This window comes from Ziziphus jujuba, chromosome 2, assembly GCF_031755915.1.
Source record: "Ziziphus jujuba cultivar Dongzao chromosome 2, ASM3175591v1".
Taxonomy (NCBI): Eukaryota; Viridiplantae; Streptophyta; class Magnoliopsida; order Rosales; family Rhamnaceae; genus Ziziphus; species Ziziphus jujuba.
The window spans coordinates 8199784-8217301 of NC_083380.1; the positions used below are offsets into that span (position 1 = coordinate 8199784).

Below are 17518 nucleotides of genomic sequence, written 5' to 3' on the forward strand. Positions count from 1 at the left end.
AGGAAACAAAGTGAAAAAAAATTAAAGAACATCATATAATATATATATATATAAAGAGAGTTACAATGTAAAAAATACAAGTGGAAAATTGACCACTCTTTCCCATAAACATAAAAAACACGACAGAAAACACTCGAGGAGTTGATGCTTCCGGCTGCTTCATGAGTAAAAGTAGTGATACATATTATATTATTTAAAATTAAATCTTCCTTCAATTTGTTGTTAAACAATCCAATAATAAATATCGCTGTTATAATTTTAAATTCGAATCTTCCATTTTCATCTTTGATAAGTAAAAACGAAAAAAAAAAAAAAGTTAATTAAAAACTTATAAAAAGATGAGGACATAGGATGAATCAGTTAATTTAATGATTGTAAAAAATAAATAAATATGATAATAAATATAAAGAAGAAGGAAATTGAAAATTAATTAATGCCATGGAAATGCAAGAGCGACCAGAAGGTTTGAGTGGGTGCAGACCAAGGCTGAGCGGGGCAAATGGAGCCTGGGTCCAGGGGACGATAGGAGGAGCAAGCTCGCATGCGTAAGGGCCCGTGGGCCCATGGCCATTGAATACGTTTGTCCCTTTTGTCTATTTTGGAGAGTAGAGATTTTGACATTGATTTAATATGGTGGTGTCCATATCTCTTTACACCAAAGGACATGCTTTGTCTTCAAATATTGAACTAGAACCAACTTTTGATCCCACTTGTTCTTTTTTTTCGTTTTTTTGTTTTTTTTTTTTTATTTATAATTTTTTGTTTTTGGGTCATATTCCTACCCAGCTATCATCTTTTTGACCCTTTAACATACTTTTTTGGACCATTGGCTTGTAAATCATATCATATCATATATTATATGATACCATATATATGTTTACTAGAGCTTAGCGTTTTCTAAAATAAACATGTAGATTGGATCCTGGTAAATAAATAGGTATCATCTTTGTTTTTTTAACTGTTATTTATTTAGTTTACAAATTTAATATTTTATCACCATGAATAATGAACATCAATGATATGGCACTAATAATATAAAATAAAAATAAAATTGTTATGTGAATTCTATGAGAAAAAGAAAAAAAAAATCATTATTTTCTCAAGTTATTAAGTCGACCATATTATTTGTGGTGTACGCAACTCAAAAAATCGAATTCTGAACAAAAAAAAAGATACGGCTTAATTCTTATGATATTAGGACCCACGATCAGGTGACATTTGGTAAATTGTCTTTAATCAACTGTTCATGTGGTGTTTGTTTAACGCAAGCATATCCAGCTTGCCAATTGTCCATATGTGCCTGTAAAATTATATCTTTTCTCCACTGTATATATATATATTTATTTGCATAGCCATTGGTTCCAAAAGAAGCATCAAAACTTATTCCATATTTGATATATATAATAAGTTATTCTTGATAAAATATGAATATCTATTTATAGAATTTTAAAAAGGGGAGAAGAATAGATATTCCTATTGATATGTTGATTATTGTTTCGAGTTAAGTTCAATATTTAATCTTTTTAAAAATATCAAATTTGGTACAAATTAATTAATAATTAAATTTTATAGGTATTTATGTACTTTTAATGTAAATAATCAATATCAATTTGAATATAATGATAAAAATATTTATTTTTTCAATGAAAAATAACAATTCTGACTTTTTTTTAAAAAAATAATTATTGTTTAAAATGAAAGAATAAATAATTCTATAAAATAAATATTTATAAAATGTAAAATTTATTAAACAGAATAATAATTAATTTTATAAAATAGCTATATCATTTCGCATATTAAATTTGTCTTTAGACAACTTTTTTTTTAGTTATTTTTTGTAAAACAAAATTCTGCGTCATAACTCTTTTGGGTCTTAGGCCCAATAAAGGCTCCAAAGTTGAATAGCCCATTATATGAACATTCCAATAGGTTTAGGGCCTATTAATCTGATTGTCTTAAAAAAGAAGCCCATTTTGGGTCAGATGAATTGGGCTTCGGGCCTGGAACTTGTTTTTGTTCTGGTTTTGTTCTTGTGCTCCAGTTTCGATCCCATTCTTCGTCTTCTTCTCCTCTCGCGCTCTGTTTTCTTCTGTGTGTTTCAGATCCAGAGATTGAAAATAACAAGAAAGCCACTCTTTCTGTCTTCTGGGTTTAGTGTAAAATTAGCAGTAGATGAGGCTTTTGCAGCTGGCCTTTCTCGTTGCTTTAGCATCTGGGTTCATTGCCATTGTCATCTACATCACCGGAGTTTCTAACCTCTGTATGTACAGTATATGCTTATACTTCTGTGTATATTTTTGTGTATAATTGGCTGAGTTCTAATAATTTCTAAATTGTATAGATGAAAGAAATTCTCTTTCAGATGAAGATTTGGGAGCGTTGCAAACTCTGCTAAGCGGTTTCCAGAAGTGTGTTGTGAGTTTTCTCTTTTCTTTTTTTTTTTTTTTTGTCCCTATCTTCTTTCTTTGTTTGGTGGGTTGGATTGGGATTTTATAGAAATGTTGTATAGTTTTCAGTATAATTACAATTCCATATGAGTTTTTACGTTATTGAAAGCTGTTATGGGTCTATGAAGTTCAACAGCATCACTAAAACCATGAAAAATTTATGCTTAAGTGGAAGTTCAATAGGGCTGGCTGGATACAGTTGAATTATTGGAGGATTCAGTCTGATGATTTGTATGGTTTTTGTTAATGTAGATCAGCTGAAAGATATATATATTTTTTTTCCGCTTTACTTTTTTTGGTTTAATAGGAATGTGATAAATGTTAGGGCAGTAGGATTATGATATTCAATTTGAATTGATACGCTTTCTGATTGTTCAAACTATGACCTCTTGCATTTCCCAAATGTGTATTTCTTACTGCCTGTTTTCGTGTCCTTGTCTCATTTGAAAACTATGCAGAATGCAAATGGATTAGGTTTGCAAGCTATCAGTGGTGACGATTATTGTAAAGTCACATTGAGATTTCCTAGGGACACCATTCCAAAATGGGTATGTCTTCAGCGCAGAAGTTCAGTAAAATCACTTTTGCGTTCCCTTATAATCGGTTCAAGCAATATTTTCAAAAAATTGACTAACTTTTCTGTAGCTTATCTTCTGCTTGTCTGCTGTTACTCTCTACAAGAATGAAATTGCATTGATTGCTCTATTCTAACATAGTTTTTGTTTTCTATTTTTTGAAATTTACCTGCACACAGAAAGATCCCAAAACAGGTGAACTTGAAGGTTTAACTTTTGATTTTAATCTTTGTGAAGCTGTGGCTACATGGGAACAGGTAGGTGTCTCCTATGATTTATATCTGATCATTCAGTTGTTTATTCATATATAATTACAAAACTGGATGCATTAAAAATGCCACAACAACATAAATGTACTGAAGACATAAATTGATCTTTCATTTCAAACACTTCTTTATCCAACAGCCAGAGAAAATTATAAACTATTATTTTTTTGGGGTTTATTTTTATTATTATTTTAATCTTTACCTGATTTAGTGTCAAGTTCATTGCATATTTTCGTACATCACATGCTTTTTCAAAGTTCTTTGTTTATGTTTTACTACAATTGATTTGTTATTCAGTGAGTTGATTGCTCAGGTGCGTAATAGTACCACAGTACTTACTAGGGAGTTCATTGATGCTTTACCAAATGGATGGGAGGATTATGCGTGGCGTAGAATCAATAAAGGAATACTTTTGTAAGTACTTTACTGGAAACTCGTGTAAGAATAAATAAGTTTTCAATGCTGCAGTTTGATACAGTGCATCTGTGGGATGTAGGAACAACTGCATGAATAAAACCTTGTGCATGGAGAAACTTTCACTGGTGCTACCTGAAACACCTCCATACTTTCCAAGGCAGTTTGGCCGTTGTGCTGTAATTGGAAACTCGGGAGATCTTTTAAAAACAAAGTTTGGGAAGGAGATAGATAGTTATGATGTTGTTTTGAGAGAAAATGGTGCACCAATTGAGGTTAAATTGAATGCTTTTTTGGTGTTAGCAATTTTAATGCTTTCTTTACTTAAAGAAAATTTATTATTCTTTCATTATGTTTTCTGCAGAACTATACAGACCACGTGGGTAAGAAAAGTACATTTCGTCTTCTTAACAGGGGATCTGCCAAAGCTCTTGATAAAGTTGTAGAATTAGATGGTATAGAAACTAATCATTTGTTCGTTGTTACAAGCTTGATGGCATATTTCTAGAAGGACACTAAGTATTTTAATTCTGCAGAATCCAGAAAGGAGGTTTTGATCATCAAAACCACTATTCATGACATTATGAACAAGATGATTAAGGTTTATATATTTTTCCTTTAGTATGTTTAGCTTGATTTTAACCCTTTCGCAGATTTTCTGTTTTTGCATATTATAGGATTGTGAAACGTTATTTCTGTTATATTGCAGAAAATTTAACTAGTCAAAGAAATTTTCTCTTTTTGCTTTAACTGTTCTTCATACCTTTACAACTGTTGGTTTCATCTTCTGCAGGAAATTCCAATAAAAAATCCTGTATATCTCATGCTAGGTGCCTCCTTTGGTTCTGCTGCGAAAGGAACAGGCCTCAAGGCTCTTGAATTTGCTCTTTCCGTATGTGACTCTGTAGATATGTATGGTTTTACAGTGGATCCAGGATATAAGGAATGGTTAGTTTTATTCTTTGTCCTCGATGACTATATCTACTACATTGATGTTTCTCAACATATTCTGATGACACATGCAGACACCCAACACATACATTCATACACAATTATATATCTGATAGCAATTTGACAATGTCCCTTCAGGACCAGATATTTCTCTGAATCTCGACAAGGTCATACTCCTTTGCATGGTAGAGCATACTATCAGATGATGGAGTGTTTGGGTGTAAGTATTCTAGTGCTGTATGGCCTTTAGTTATCCCTGAAGGAGTTGTAATTTAGCCATCTAACTTTGCCTCTTTTTTATATCTTTTGTTTAATAAATTGTCTTATTCAAATAATTGCTAAGCATTTTACACAAAAGCTTCCTTTGTCTGTCTAGTTGGAATCACTTTCGTTGCATGCTCACTTTGAGATAAAAATGCTTAGTTCTTTTGTTATTATATTATGTGTAATATTGTTGTTAATTTCATATTGTTTGTTTCTGAATTTGTTTAGCTTATAAAAATTCACTCTCCCATGCGAGCTGATCCAAACCGTGTTGTGAAATGGGTACCAGACAGTGCTACAGTTCGAGCTGCTAGCATTGCAGCAGAGAAATTGCTAAGGTAGCTTATGTGTCTTAATCCTCTTGTCTTTTTAAATTATTTCCTTGTTTTAGTTTATAGCTGTCATCAGTCGCCATAAGTTTTTACATGTATGAGTTTCACTTATATATGATGTGTCAATCCAATTGGCAATTCTTAGCCTTGCAAAAATAATTTTCATGATAGAAAAAGTATGCAAGCAGTAGTTGTAAAGTTCTGTATGCTTGCTGTTTGTTATGCATATTTTGATGGCGTGAGTGGGGAATTCTGTATATATTTCTCTTTTTTGTTATGGAACTAATCAGCTGGCATAGTTGCAGTTCTATGTTCAGGGTTATTTAGTTAGAGTATGTTCATTGATTGGCCATTTATTGTCAAGTATAAAATAAACTGGTCAGAGAAGATATATTTTATCGACGATGATTGTTCTAATTTGATCAACTGGATTAGTTGGTGTCATGTCCAATGTTTCCTGTCTCTTTTTGGTGTATGGCTTATGCCTTTTCTTCCTTTCTATAGGAGGGTTGGAGCAGGATCTGGGGATCCATTGCGTGCATGTTCAATTGTAAAGAAGCAAGTTAAAAGAAAATCAATGCCAAGCCTTAGAAAGGCTGCAACTAACCATCAGAAATATGTGAGAGGCACAACCATGTACCCTTTGGAGCATAACCCCGGACACGGTTTGCTCTGCACCGTGCCAGCAAGTTAAATCTCAATTTACTGGATTCCACATTTTTGCACAGAGCAAGCGAATAGGATGTGTAAACTGATTTACTTGGTCAATAAATGTCACAATTAGCTAATGGATGAAAAACAGCAGAAGCTGCTCCAACATACACACAAGAGATTGTCAACAACTCACCGATTAAACGTAAAGATTTTTTTTCAGTGGTCGTTTGTTTCTTCATATCCCCTTCATTTGTAGTAGTTATTCAAACTGTACGGCTGAGGTTTGAAAATTTTATTTCTGTTGTACTCTTCATTTTTTACTTTAGCAGTGTCCAACAAGAGTTTATTCAAGATTTATGTTAAATTTCTGATCTTCAATTTCTTTCTAGCTGACTTTAACTGCTTATTCTAATGGAAAAGCAATTCAATTACTTCTGTTTAAGGCCTGTATAGACCTTATGTTGATGAGGAAAACTTTTTTTTTTTTTTTTTTTCCCTGCAGCATTCTTTTCCTTAGATAAATAATTACCATCCTTCCTGTTATGTTATATGCCACATGATAACAAGACCAGAACAACTGCTATTTAACTTGTGCTCAACGGCAAAAGGTCTTATGAATTCTTATTTTCTATTTTGGTGCTGTTATCTTTTGTCTTCAATCTACAGAGGACATCTTTGAGACACTTAGGTCACCATGTGTCTTGTCAACCTAGTGGGGTTCAGGATCAGCTTCTTCCAACACATGATTGGAGTTATATATTACCTACAAGTTTATTAAAAAAACACATGGTTTTGTAAACAGGATATGAAAAATGCATCCTCTTTTACCCACTGTTTTTTTTCCATTTGCCACTTCGAAGTTGGCTACTAGTGTTATAAATAAACGTGTTTTTTTTTTTGGGCGTCCTGTTTCATTGACCTCGTTCATTCATAAATAGTAATAAGTTGGACCAAAGTTTATTGCATTGATGATTGATTCCCTTTGTTGGTTAGAGTCAAAATTACAAGTTTTGGGTTGTGACCCACACTGAGTAGACACCTGATTCCTGAACCGGCAAGCAGGTACAGAAACAAAACCCTTTTGTTTTTTCTGACTTTGAATCTTGTCCACCATAACCAACTTCTTCAAGAATATAATTCTTCTGGAGTTTGTTTCTTTCACATTATGCTCAAGAAAACTGCATCTTCGATTCATATTTTCCAGAGAGAGAAAAGGAGAAAAAGGATGACGGAGCAAAATAGAATACAAATTTGGTAATACAGACTAATGGTGATACAAAATTAAAAGGGAATTTTTATGCCCTAGAAATACAAAACCGATTAAAGTTTTGATCTTTATTTTCATAGATAAAAAAGTTTCGATCTTTTAGAGTTTTAATGGGGATTTGGAGTTTGAGGGACACCCACTTTAAGGAGCGCGTGGGATGCCAAGACTACAGAGGGACACGCGTCGGTCTTCCTCCACTTCATACCCAGAGACCGAAACACACTCTCTCTCTCTCTCTCTCTCTCTCTCTCACTCACTCTGACTTCCCTAGTCACTAATCAATAAACTCTCTCTCTTATTCACCAAAAAATAAATAAATAAATAAATAAAATTCTCTCTCTTATCAATTGCTTCGTTTACTCTCTCTCACTATAAAATCTCTGTCTCTCTCTCTCTCTTCCTCACACTCTCTTCTCTCTGGAAAGCTATCAAAAAAACGACGCTCTCTATTTCGCACTATATAATCCAGGCTAATCCTTCTTCTTTCTCATCCTTCCAACCATTTTTCTATTCGGGGAAAAAAAGTTTTTTTTTTAAAAAAAATAAAAAGATTGAATAAAATTTGAACAAATGGCGGATATACAACCACCAGAGAGTCAGATCAACGGCAACGGCGGTGGCGGCGGAGTAGGTGGAAGTGGGGTTGGTGGGCAACTCGTAATGGGTTCGTCTGAAACTGTCGGATCGAAGCGTCAGCGAAGGCCAAGCGTCCGATTGGGCGACATCGGAGGAGACCAACCCTACGATTCCCATGTCCGTAGTCGGACTAACAAGCAGTGGAAGCTCCACCTCGATCAGCCCCACCACCACCGCACCGGAAAAGATTCCACTGTTAAGACCTCAAAGACCCGACCTTTAATAAATTTCAGCTCCTCTGCTTCCGTTGCTGGTTCTGGGTCCGACCTACACGACACTCTAGAAGCCGACGATAGGGAAAGAGAAGCAAATCTTGAAACCATGGCCATTGGTAGCTGGAAGCTCAAGGACTCCAAGAAGCGAGGCTCACTAGTCACCAAGAGATTCAGATCCAATTGGGTATCTTCCAAGCTAGACGAGGACGGTGGTGGCGGCGGCGGCGCCGGAGATGGAGATGAGAAATACAGTGCCGGTGAGGATGTCGATGATGGGTATCGGGATTTTGAAGTGGAAAACTCTGAAAGTCCATTAAAAGAGCAAAGCCCAATTCATTCCCTTGAGAATTTGGCAGTGGATGGGCATGGAAATGAAAGGGAGGTACTTTATCATGGGAATAGAAGACCCATTAGGGCTAGGGTTTCTGAGGCCAGAGACCACCATGATGGGGTGGAATTGTCTGGACCGTCGGATACAGATGCTAGGGATTGGAAGTGTGGAGGGACTAGTGGGGATAGGAATGGAAATGGAGGGCGAGGGAGGTGTGGAGAAGATGGGGTTAGAGTTTGGCTCAATGGATTAGGGCTAGGTCGATATGCACCTGTATTTGAAATACATGAGGTTGATGATGAAGTATTGCCTATGTTAACTTTGGAAGATCTCAAAGATATGGGGATAAATGCAGTGGGTTCGAGAAGAAAAATGTATTGTGCAATTCAGAAACTTGGGAAGGGTTTTTCATGAGTCGTGTACTTTGGTTGTTGCTGAATGTAGTTGGAGGGCGAAAATATATATATATATATAGATTCTCAGCCATGACAAAGTAAGTACATGTCTGAAGTGAACTAGTTTTCAGCTTTTGGTATATCTTTTTTTTTTTTTGTTTTGTCTATCTGCTTGGGTAGTATTTTGAATGAGTAGCTTTCCTCTTTTATGAGTTTTTTTCTTTTGCGGTTTATACTTATCCGATGCAAATTTATGGTACATACGTTATTCTAATAATTTCCTTGGAATTTGGGTAGTTACCTGATGATTATGATTGGGAAATATTTACACTCGTGTTATTGGAAGTAATAAAAGAGAGGGAAATGCCTGTAATTGGTTATGAGCAAACGAATTGTAGTATTTATCCTAGCATTCCTCCTTTCTTCATATAAAATGGCAATCTTTGAAGAGATGGACTTAAACATGATGAATGCCATGCATGAATACTGTCTTCTTCTAAATTTAAGCTATGTAGATTTCACAACCGAGTCTTTTCTGCACCATTAATGTGTGTGAATAGGAGGATTTTCTGTTTTGTTTCAGAACATCCTTGAGAACTTTCTATTAGCTTCATGGAAAGGATTTTAGAACATTTACGTAAACTCAGAAGCCTTGGAGTTCGTTAATTATTGTTACATTTGTGTTTATCAGGAATTTATATATATATATATATACATATATATCTTGTACTAAGGTTTTTATCGTTGGTTTTATGGATTGATGGTCAAGTGCATTTAGCTTCGCACATGGATAAATTATCTATGAACTCTGGCGAGTTTTAACTTCAAGTATGATGTAAATAGATCGGACTTAGTAATCTATTCGTATGGTACCTACTGTTTAGTATTGTGTTAGGCACAGGTTCTTTCTGGAACAGAAAGATGCTCGGCTATTTATGGTAATCCCTTAATTAGTTTTTAATAATGGAGGCTCCCATTTCTACTCAGAAAGAGGATTGGAACAAGTAGATGATTTGCAGAAATTGGAGATGTATATATTTTGGTGAATTTTATCACTTTCCAATCTGTGGTGGTGCTGATAAATATTTGAGTAGAATTTCTGTAGTCTTGTGCTGTGGTTGTGCGAGAGGATGCTCTAAAGTCCAGGTTTTTCTAGATGAACTTTGCAAAAGTAAATGATTTGAATCAGTTAGATTGATGCATTAGGAAGTATAACCTATTTTTGTGTGGGTGAAAACATTTTCTTTTTTTCCTATTTTCTTTTTGGGTTTATTTTTCTCCCCTAAATGTTAGTGACTTAAGAGACCTTAAAGTCAAAAGTTACTTTGTTTTTTTTGGGCCAAATACTTAACCTGGTTATGACTTGGAGGAAATTTCCTGAAGTATGGAAATTAGAGTAAAAAGAGTTTATATGGTTTAGTGAGGGTTTTGACTATCATGAGGAGGAGTTGAGGATGTTGCGAATTTATGAGAAGGGAATAGAAATTATCTGTGAAAGTGTTGGCTACACCGCCAAAGATTAAATGGATTCCTACTTTGTAATAAATACAAATATATCGAAACTCTGTTTTTATTGAATGTTGTCTCATTCTATATGGAATCGAGAGGTATTAGATGGATGCCTACTTTTTAATAAAAACAAGTATATCGAAACTCTGTGTTATTATTGAAAGTTGTCTCATTCTGTATGGAATCGAGAGGTATTAGGTTTGGATTTTTATCACTTTATGTTAGATATGGTAGCAAACAAATGGAGAACCAACAGCAGTTACAACACCACGCCTGTGCAATGTTTGTCAGTGGCATTGTAAGGCTCAATTAGCCTGCTTTTGTTGTCTTTTCTGAGAACAATGCAAAAGAATCTTTTTCCAAGAAGCCTAAACGTTTTGCCAAACCTGGCATATATTTACTTACATTCATTGTAAATGAAAGGTTCTCAGCATTGATCTCTGTACTGTACAGCAAAGCTTAGAATCTTTTTCTTCTACCAAAATAAAAAATAAAAAATAAGGGGAAAAAAAAAAAGAATAAAAAAAGAAAAAAGAGGATACAATCGTATTCAACCAAATAAAGCCGTTTTTCTATACATTAACATACCAAAATCGCAAGAAAGATCACAAGTAGTAGTACACCACGAATACCCCCTAGAAGGACAGAGACACAAAGACCGAAGAAGAAGAAGAAGAAAAAGAACATCTGGGATCTGTAAGACTGGACATGTGAAAATAAACCTTCCTGGTTCACAGAGAACAAGTCTGGAACACTACCTCTGGAGGATTTACTTTTTTAATTAGTGGTTGGATCAGAACTAAAAGCTCAATTACAAAACAATTCACTTTTGAGAGAGTAGAGAATATGGTGGCTTTATTCCACCTTGATACGGCCTTCCTCCTGCTGCTGCTGTTTCATGGGCTCAGCAGGGAAATATTTTATACCCACCATGTCACCAACTCGGCTAATAACCTGCCAAAATCATAAATCAAGTACGTTACCAGCAGCATGGTATAGAGTCCCGAGACATCAGAAACTGATGTATTGTTTACTTTCATGAAAACATTGCGGGCTATCAGTCAGCATCATGACCAAACTAGTCTCATGCCAATATACAGGATTCTAGGTTAGGTTTGGATTCATCCATGTTTTTGGCAGCCAGTTCTCACCTTTTTAACGGCTCTAACAAGAGAGAGAAAATACTATTGTTATTCACTCAATGTAATTTTGCTACTAATCACCTAAAATGCGAGATTTACTTGTTCCTGTGGTAAGCACAAGATGCCACACAACCTTTTTAAGTAGACAAAATTAATTCGTAAGAGGTTGCAAATGTCAATATAAAACTCTACACTTGGTAAGAGTGCACTTAACTGCAGGGGCAGGAGGAATATGGTATTAAAAACGAAAAAAAGTAAAATTATATTTTCTAGATACAAACATACCTCCAGGGCTTTGAGAAGGTCTTCCTTGGTATGGGAGGCAGATATGCAAATACGTGCCCTAGCCAAAAGTAGAGGTGTTGCTGGAAAAGCAACCGTCACAACTGCCACCTGTAGTAGCAGGATTTGCAGTTATTGGTCATTAAGGCAGAAGAATTGAGTCTGTAAAAATCGTTAGCGATTAAAAACACTTAGTATTATGAGAGTGATAGCACAACCAACTTACATTCTGATTGAGACATTCCCTAGAGAAAGCAGGAATTTTTGCCGGATTGTAAAGCATTATGGGCATTACAGGAGAATCATTATCTCCAAGAACCTCAAAGCCCATTTTCTGCAGCTCAGATCTGAAGAAGTTGCTGTTTTCACGAATACGTGCAAGTTTCTGAGCACCTAAATTGGGACATGAAATATACTCAAGTAAAAATAATGAACCAAAAATCTATGGCTTAAAATGATCAACCAACACAACAAAAAAGTTCAAGCGGTTATGAGATCCAGATTTGGAAACCTCTACTACTGCCATCCTCTCCAAGAATAACCTTAATAGCAGATATGATTTGTTCAGCAGCTGGAGGTGATATTGACGTCGCATAAAGATGAGCTGGGCATGTATATTTAAGAAATTTTATAAGCTCCTGCAATGTCAAGCAAAATCACTGGTGAATAGAGAAAATCGATACCCCTGGCATGTCCAACTAGACTGAATCTAAAGATGTCAGCAATGAGATTAAAATGAAGAGAAAGACTCAAGTGTAAGTATACATTTACAAAGCTAAAAACCTACAAGAAACCGGTATCAGAAAACTTTGCATGCAACAAACCTTAGATCCAGCAATATAACCACCACATGATCCAAATGATTTTGTAAAAGTTCCCATCATGACATCTACATCAGCTGTGTCAACTCCTAACAATTCACAGACACCTCTTCCTGTTTTTCCAACTGCTCCAATGCTGTGAGCCTCATCCAGGTAAATATATGCCTTCAACAATTACAAATAATCAAATTCAGATATTTAAATTATATGTTGTAAAATGATTAACTTAAGTTTTTTTGGGCAGGTAATGACACAAGAGTCCAAGGGCCTAAGGATTGTATTACTTTATATTTCTTGCAAATTGCAACGATTTCTGGAAGCTTGCAGAGTTCGCCTTCCATGCTGTATATTCCCTCTACAACAACAATAATCTTCTTCCATGGTCTGTGTGTCCTAGGTTGTCCTTCAGCAATTTGCTCTCTCAAAACTTTCTCCAGGTGTGATGGCACTAAAAAAGAAAAAATTCAAAAGAAAACCATATTACATAAGAAAGCTTTTCAGGGAATACATCATGCACTCAGAAGATATTCACTGATATTATATACAACTTACTATTATGTTGGAAAACACGAATGGTAGCTCCTGAGCCTCGAGCACCATTAACAATTGAGTTATGATTCAATGAATCACTAATTATCAATCCTCCCTGCAGAAAAATGCAATGAGAAAATAAAGTGCATGCATGATTTGTTGATAAAGAGTATAAACAAGTTATATGTACATACCTTCCCCATAATAACTGGAAGGATGGCAGAGTTTGTCACATAACCCATGCCAAATACTATGGCAGCTGGCTTTCCAACAAAATCTGCAACGCACTCCTCCAGTTGTTCATGTAGTGTTGTAGTTCCTGGTGGAAATATTGCATGCATTAGTTCAAAGTTCAAACACCCAGGAAACTAACAAGTAACAAGAATGATGCTGAAAAGGACTGAATACCTCCATCAACACGAGCACTGCAAGTACTCGGAGAAAACTTCTTCAATGAATCTATTACACGAGGTGTACAATATTCATCAGCTGCAGCAAAGCCTAGATAGTTGTACGACCCCAAGTTAAGACACCTGCTAATCTTTGTTGTTCGTCTGCATGAAATACCGTGAGATAGAATGAGACAAAACACTCAGACACTCAAAGCACATTATGCTAGTTAGGAGGGATGGAAGAAGGAGGATGAAGCCAATTCCTTAGTAGAGGGAGTTAAAGGAGGAATAAGAAAAGCAGAAAGGAGAGTCCCTTAAGACCAGATAAGACTATCCTCACCAAGATGGAGAGATTGAAAGAAAGAAAGTTTATTCTTTTAAAATAGCATTTTTATTCTTCCAATCAATTAATTTAAGGTGATAGTTGGAAATTATATTACTTCTTATTTGTTTCCCTTCTACGGATTGACACAAGGAAAAGGCACCCTCCATCTCCCCTCTTGTCATATCCATCATTCTTACCGAAAGATAATGTAAAAATTTAAGTAAATAATGGAGAACAAACTCCATAACTGTTCTTTTCAATCACCATAAATGTAAAGCCATACTAAAAAAAAATAGTGAAACATGAAGAGCAAAGCAGATGAAGATTTTATATTCTGATAGGCAAAAGAATTGAAATGCATAAAAGAGAACTTACTTTAGTGTCTTATTATTGTCATTAGAGAGGCGCTCAACCACATCAAACCAAGCATCAGGAGCACTAGCTATTGGTCGCCCAAAACAGTCCTGCAAGGGGATAATAAGAGGAATAATAACCACGATGCTGAGCTTCTCCTAGAAGACCATAGTTACAGTCAAAACTGAAACCTGCATATTTTTGCATTCCCACCTCTTCGCTGAAATGAGAGCTCATGAATTATCGTTTGCGAAATTATGGTGAGGACAATAAATGAGGGGAAAGATGCCTGGTTAATTTATTCAAGTCCCAGGTTATATCTTTTCAAGATAGAATAATATTCAAGTCCTAAAACACAATTTTTAACATCCATACTAGAGGTTTATTGTTCAAAACATTGTTGAAATGGTTGTAGCCAATAACGCCTACAATTAAGCTTAAGTTCAAGGACATGTGGTAATAACAAAAAGTTCGAGGAAATTCTAGATGAATGAAAATTCTAAAGGGAGAAATTAACAAGCATATAGTTTATCTATCATCTCAAAAAAAACGATGCTTTATACTTAATCCGTAATCTACAGTAGTTTGATTTTGCAAGATGAGGCTCTAATTACATTTGTATCAAAGCATTTCCATCCTTAAATCAAACACACCAGCAGAGTAAACAAAAGAAATAATTTCCATACCTGAATTCGAAGATACAAACGACGAATATAGAAATCTTCAAGCCCTAGACAGATCGGCGCGTACCCCTAAAATTCAACGAAAATTACATTACTTTTAACACTCACAGAAGCCACCAAAAATAAAAAAAAATAAAAAAATAAAAAAATAAAAAAATAAAAAGGAAAAGCTAAGCCGTTGAAAAGTGCATACGAATGCATATAAATACATATTCATGCTCATAACATATTATACCTACATATTTCATGTATATAGGTATTAAAAAAATTTTTTTAAAAAAAAAAAAAAGTTAGAAATGAGACCTGGAGATTGCTAGCATGCCACCAATCGAAGATTTTCCTGAAAAAGTCTCGGAATTGGCCAAAGGCGAAGAGCAAACCATAGCTAAAGTAGGTGGTCAAAGCGGTCAAATACGGTACTGTTATCATCTTCGCCTGCTCTGCAAATTTTCCAAAGCTTCAACAATGGCTGCTATGGATCTGATCCGTAGAAAATGGACTAATAAAAAATAATAATAATAATAATAATAATAAAAACAACGGGTTGCTAATTCAGGGAGATTTTCGGAATGAAAATTCTGAGAGAGAGACAGAGAGCGAATCAGAGATCAGAAGTTTCAGATCTCTCTCCGCGTGAACAAGAGAGAGAGAGAAGATTGTATTGATTGGAATTGACCAATGCCTCCCTCCTGTGCTCTGCTTAGCGGTTTGTTTTTTTTTTTACTTTTATTTTTTTCATTTTTCCATTTTTACTATTAAAAAAATTATTATTTTGGGATTTTTAAAAATTTCCCGGACTTTTTTTGCTTTTTTATTGTATTTGGATTCAAAATTTCCAATGAATGATTTAGACTTTCTTCGATTCGTGCAGAAAAGTCAGGAGATTTTCGAGAGGACGAGAGGAATGAATTTTGTCCCTTTTTTTTTTTTTTTTTTTTTTCCCTTCCCAAGTGGGCCAAGATCCGAATGAGTCACTGATAGCGACCCAATTTTAAGCCCAATTATATCCACAAGATCTTCGTACTAATTGATAACATTCTTGTTGTTTTGGGCCTTGAGGTCTACATCAAATTTTTTTTTTCTTTTTGGAAAATTTTAAAATTTTCTAATTGGTTTAAACTGAATCATTTTTAACAATTATTTAACAATCTTTTTGAAGAAACTCAAACATGCTTTCTATTTATAAATTTTCAATTTCTATAACTTGAAAAACTCATTTATCATCCATCAATTCTACCAATGCAAATTATTTCGAAAAAAGAAAAAAAAATATTCTACCATGCATATGGTTCCCACATTCATTAGAGATAAAACTATGCATTAATTGTGGGGGAAAAAAAAAAAACAATGCAAAGCAATTCAAAAAACAAATAGTAAATTAATGTACTTTGGGACAATCCAATACAAAAACATACTGTTTTTTGAACTTGATTTGAATTCCTCCACCCACAAAATGAAAAATATATAAATGAGGAGTAAATTGAGAGAATGACTAGTACCCAACTTATTTTCTGCCTACATGTAGATCACATTGATGAAGAAATTTTCATATTGGGATATAACAGAGAGATTAATGGAAGATAAAAAAGTCTAGCATGAAAGACAAGAGGCAGCCAGAATAGCCGAAGGAGACTGCCCAAAACCCATTTAATAGTTCTCTAAAACCATGGAACTTCTTCTCCATTGTTTTCAAAAACCCTAATGGAGGATTTAGGCAAGTCATCCTTGGCTATCAGACATGCTTCTTCATCTTCATACAAGACTTCTCTTCCTGATCTCTATTAATTTGGATCTCCATGCCTATCCCTCATGTCCTACACATCTATTTATAGCATGAAAAAGAGGAAAAAAAAAAAAAAAAGTTTATTAGTGTTAACCTCATCCATCCATGGCTTTTCTTTCTCTTTTCGTGTACATCTAGAAACGATATTCAATTATCAGTAGACACATTTTGCAGAATATATTCTTGCAATTACATGGGGGTGTTTCCACTATATCCATAAATCTTCAATAATGTTTTGTCATTGCTGATAAATGTTGTTTTCATGGTGGTGCATAGAAAAAATAATAATAATAATAATATTTTTGTTTGGTAAAACGGAAAAAATGTGAGAAAGTGGGAATGTTACAATCTCCTACTGCCACCTTAGCATATTGATCGACCAACTTGCAATGAATTTGTTCTTTGACCTTCAACTCATTTCAACGGCTGAAAAGAGCGAAAAAAGAAATATTTGTTTATGTGCCATTCCATTATGATCTTATTATTCCTATATTTAACCCATTTTTCATGTTTAAATAGCACTCTGTTTTAGCTCCAATTTAGTCATGCTAGAGAATTCAAAACTAATTAAATTATTGTAACTGGGTGTTATTTTCCATATAAAAGTGTGCTTCTTAAGGTGTTTCATCTTGCTTTTCGATCAAAATTCTCAGACATAAATAATTGGTTTACTATTCGGTTCACTATCAATCACTTTAGGCACCAAATGCTAATTGAAATAGTGCAATTGATCCAGCATATGTTTTTCCAACTCCTGCTACATCATTGACATTCTTATTTCTGACAAAAGGAGAATAAATTGGGGCCATGGGTCACTGCTGTTGGGCAACCGCAATATATGTGTTTTATCTTCAAAGTCTTACAATGAAATTAAGGTTTAAGGTTGAAAATATACATGAAGTAACATATATTGTTTTTTTTTTTTTTGAAAATTTGTTATCACTTTATG

General features: G+C 34.6%; 3 protein-coding genes across 4 annotated transcripts; 2 read left to right on the top strand and 1 right to left on the bottom strand.

The window, feature by feature from the left end:
- Positions 1-2042: 2042 nt before the first annotated feature.
- Positions 2043-6338, top strand: LOC107418093 (sialyltransferase-like protein 2). Of its 2 annotated transcripts, none has more exons than XM_060814053.1 (12): positions 2043-2260; positions 2363-2415; positions 2906-2995; positions 3202-3279; positions 3602-3702; positions 3785-3977; positions 4067-4157; positions 4239-4303; positions 4496-4650; positions 4792-4873; positions 5146-5255; positions 5754-6338. In XM_060814053.1, the coding sequence occupies exons 1-12, from the start codon at positions 2173-2175 to the stop codon at positions 5941-5943; spliced, it is 1296 nt and encodes a 431-aa protein (XP_060670036.1). In that variant the 5' UTR covers positions 2043-2172; the 3' UTR covers positions 5944-6338. The 2 variants fall into 2 exon arrangements, with proteins under 2 accessions (XP_060670036.1, XP_015882250.2); XM_016026764.4 differs by having other exon boundaries at positions 2044-2260; positions 2342-2415.
- Positions 6339-6859: 521 nt separating this feature from the next.
- On the top strand, positions 6860-8968 carry LOC125422255 (uncharacterized). Its single transcript, XM_048472958.2, has one exon. The coding sequence runs from the start codon at positions 7741-7743 to the stop codon at positions 8764-8766; it is 1026 nt and encodes a 341-aa protein (XP_048328915.1). The 5' UTR covers positions 6860-7740; the 3' UTR covers positions 8767-8968.
- A 1815-nt stretch (positions 8969-10783) lies between these two features.
- LOC107418101 (long chain base biosynthesis protein 2a) lies at positions 10784-15571 on the bottom strand. Its single transcript, XM_016026774.4, has 12 exons — positions 15090-15571; positions 14790-14855; positions 14125-14213; positions 13441-13586; positions 13227-13351; positions 13054-13147; positions 12786-12949; positions 12505-12666; positions 12192-12318; positions 11907-12073; positions 11684-11791; positions 10784-11210 (listed from the first exon to the last, which is right to left on the bottom strand). Exons 1-12 carry the CDS (start codon positions 15213-15215, stop codon positions 11112-11114), a joined length of 1473 nt encoding a protein of 490 aa, XP_015882260.2. The 5' UTR covers positions 15216-15571; the 3' UTR covers positions 10784-11111.
- Positions 15572-17518: the final 1947 nt, after the last annotated feature.

Excerpts from the sequence above, each read along its gene's own strand:
- LOC107418101 (XM_016026774.4), bottom strand. The coding sequence starts at position 15,215 with ATGATAACAGTACCGTATTTGACCGCTTTGACCACCTACTTTAGCTAT. Across the intron at positions 14,856-15,089 it reads GGCATGCTAGCAATCTCCAG|GGGTACGCGCCGATCTGTCT; the intron begins GTCTCATTTCTA and ends GTTGAATTTTAG. Across the intron at positions 12,950-13,053 it reads TCGTGTTTTCCAACATAATA|TGCCATCACACCTGGAGAAA; the intron begins GTAAGTTGTATA and ends TTTCTTTTTTAG.
- LOC125422255 (XM_048472958.2), top strand. The coding sequence starts at position 7,741 with ATGGCGGATATACAACCACCAGAGAGTCAGATCAACGGCAACGGCGGT.
- LOC107418093 (XM_016026764.4), top strand. The coding sequence starts at position 2,173 with ATGAGGCTTTTGCAGCTGGCCTTTCTCGTTGCTTTAGCATCTGGGTTC. Across the intron at positions 2,416-2,905 it reads GCGGTTTCCAGAAGTGTGTT|AATGCAAATGGATTAGGTTT; the intron begins GTGAGTTTTCTC and ends AAAACTATGCAG. Across the intron at positions 3,280-3,601 it reads CTGTGGCTACATGGGAACAG|GTGCGTAATAGTACCACAGT; the intron begins GTAGGTGTCTCC and ends TTGATTGCTCAG.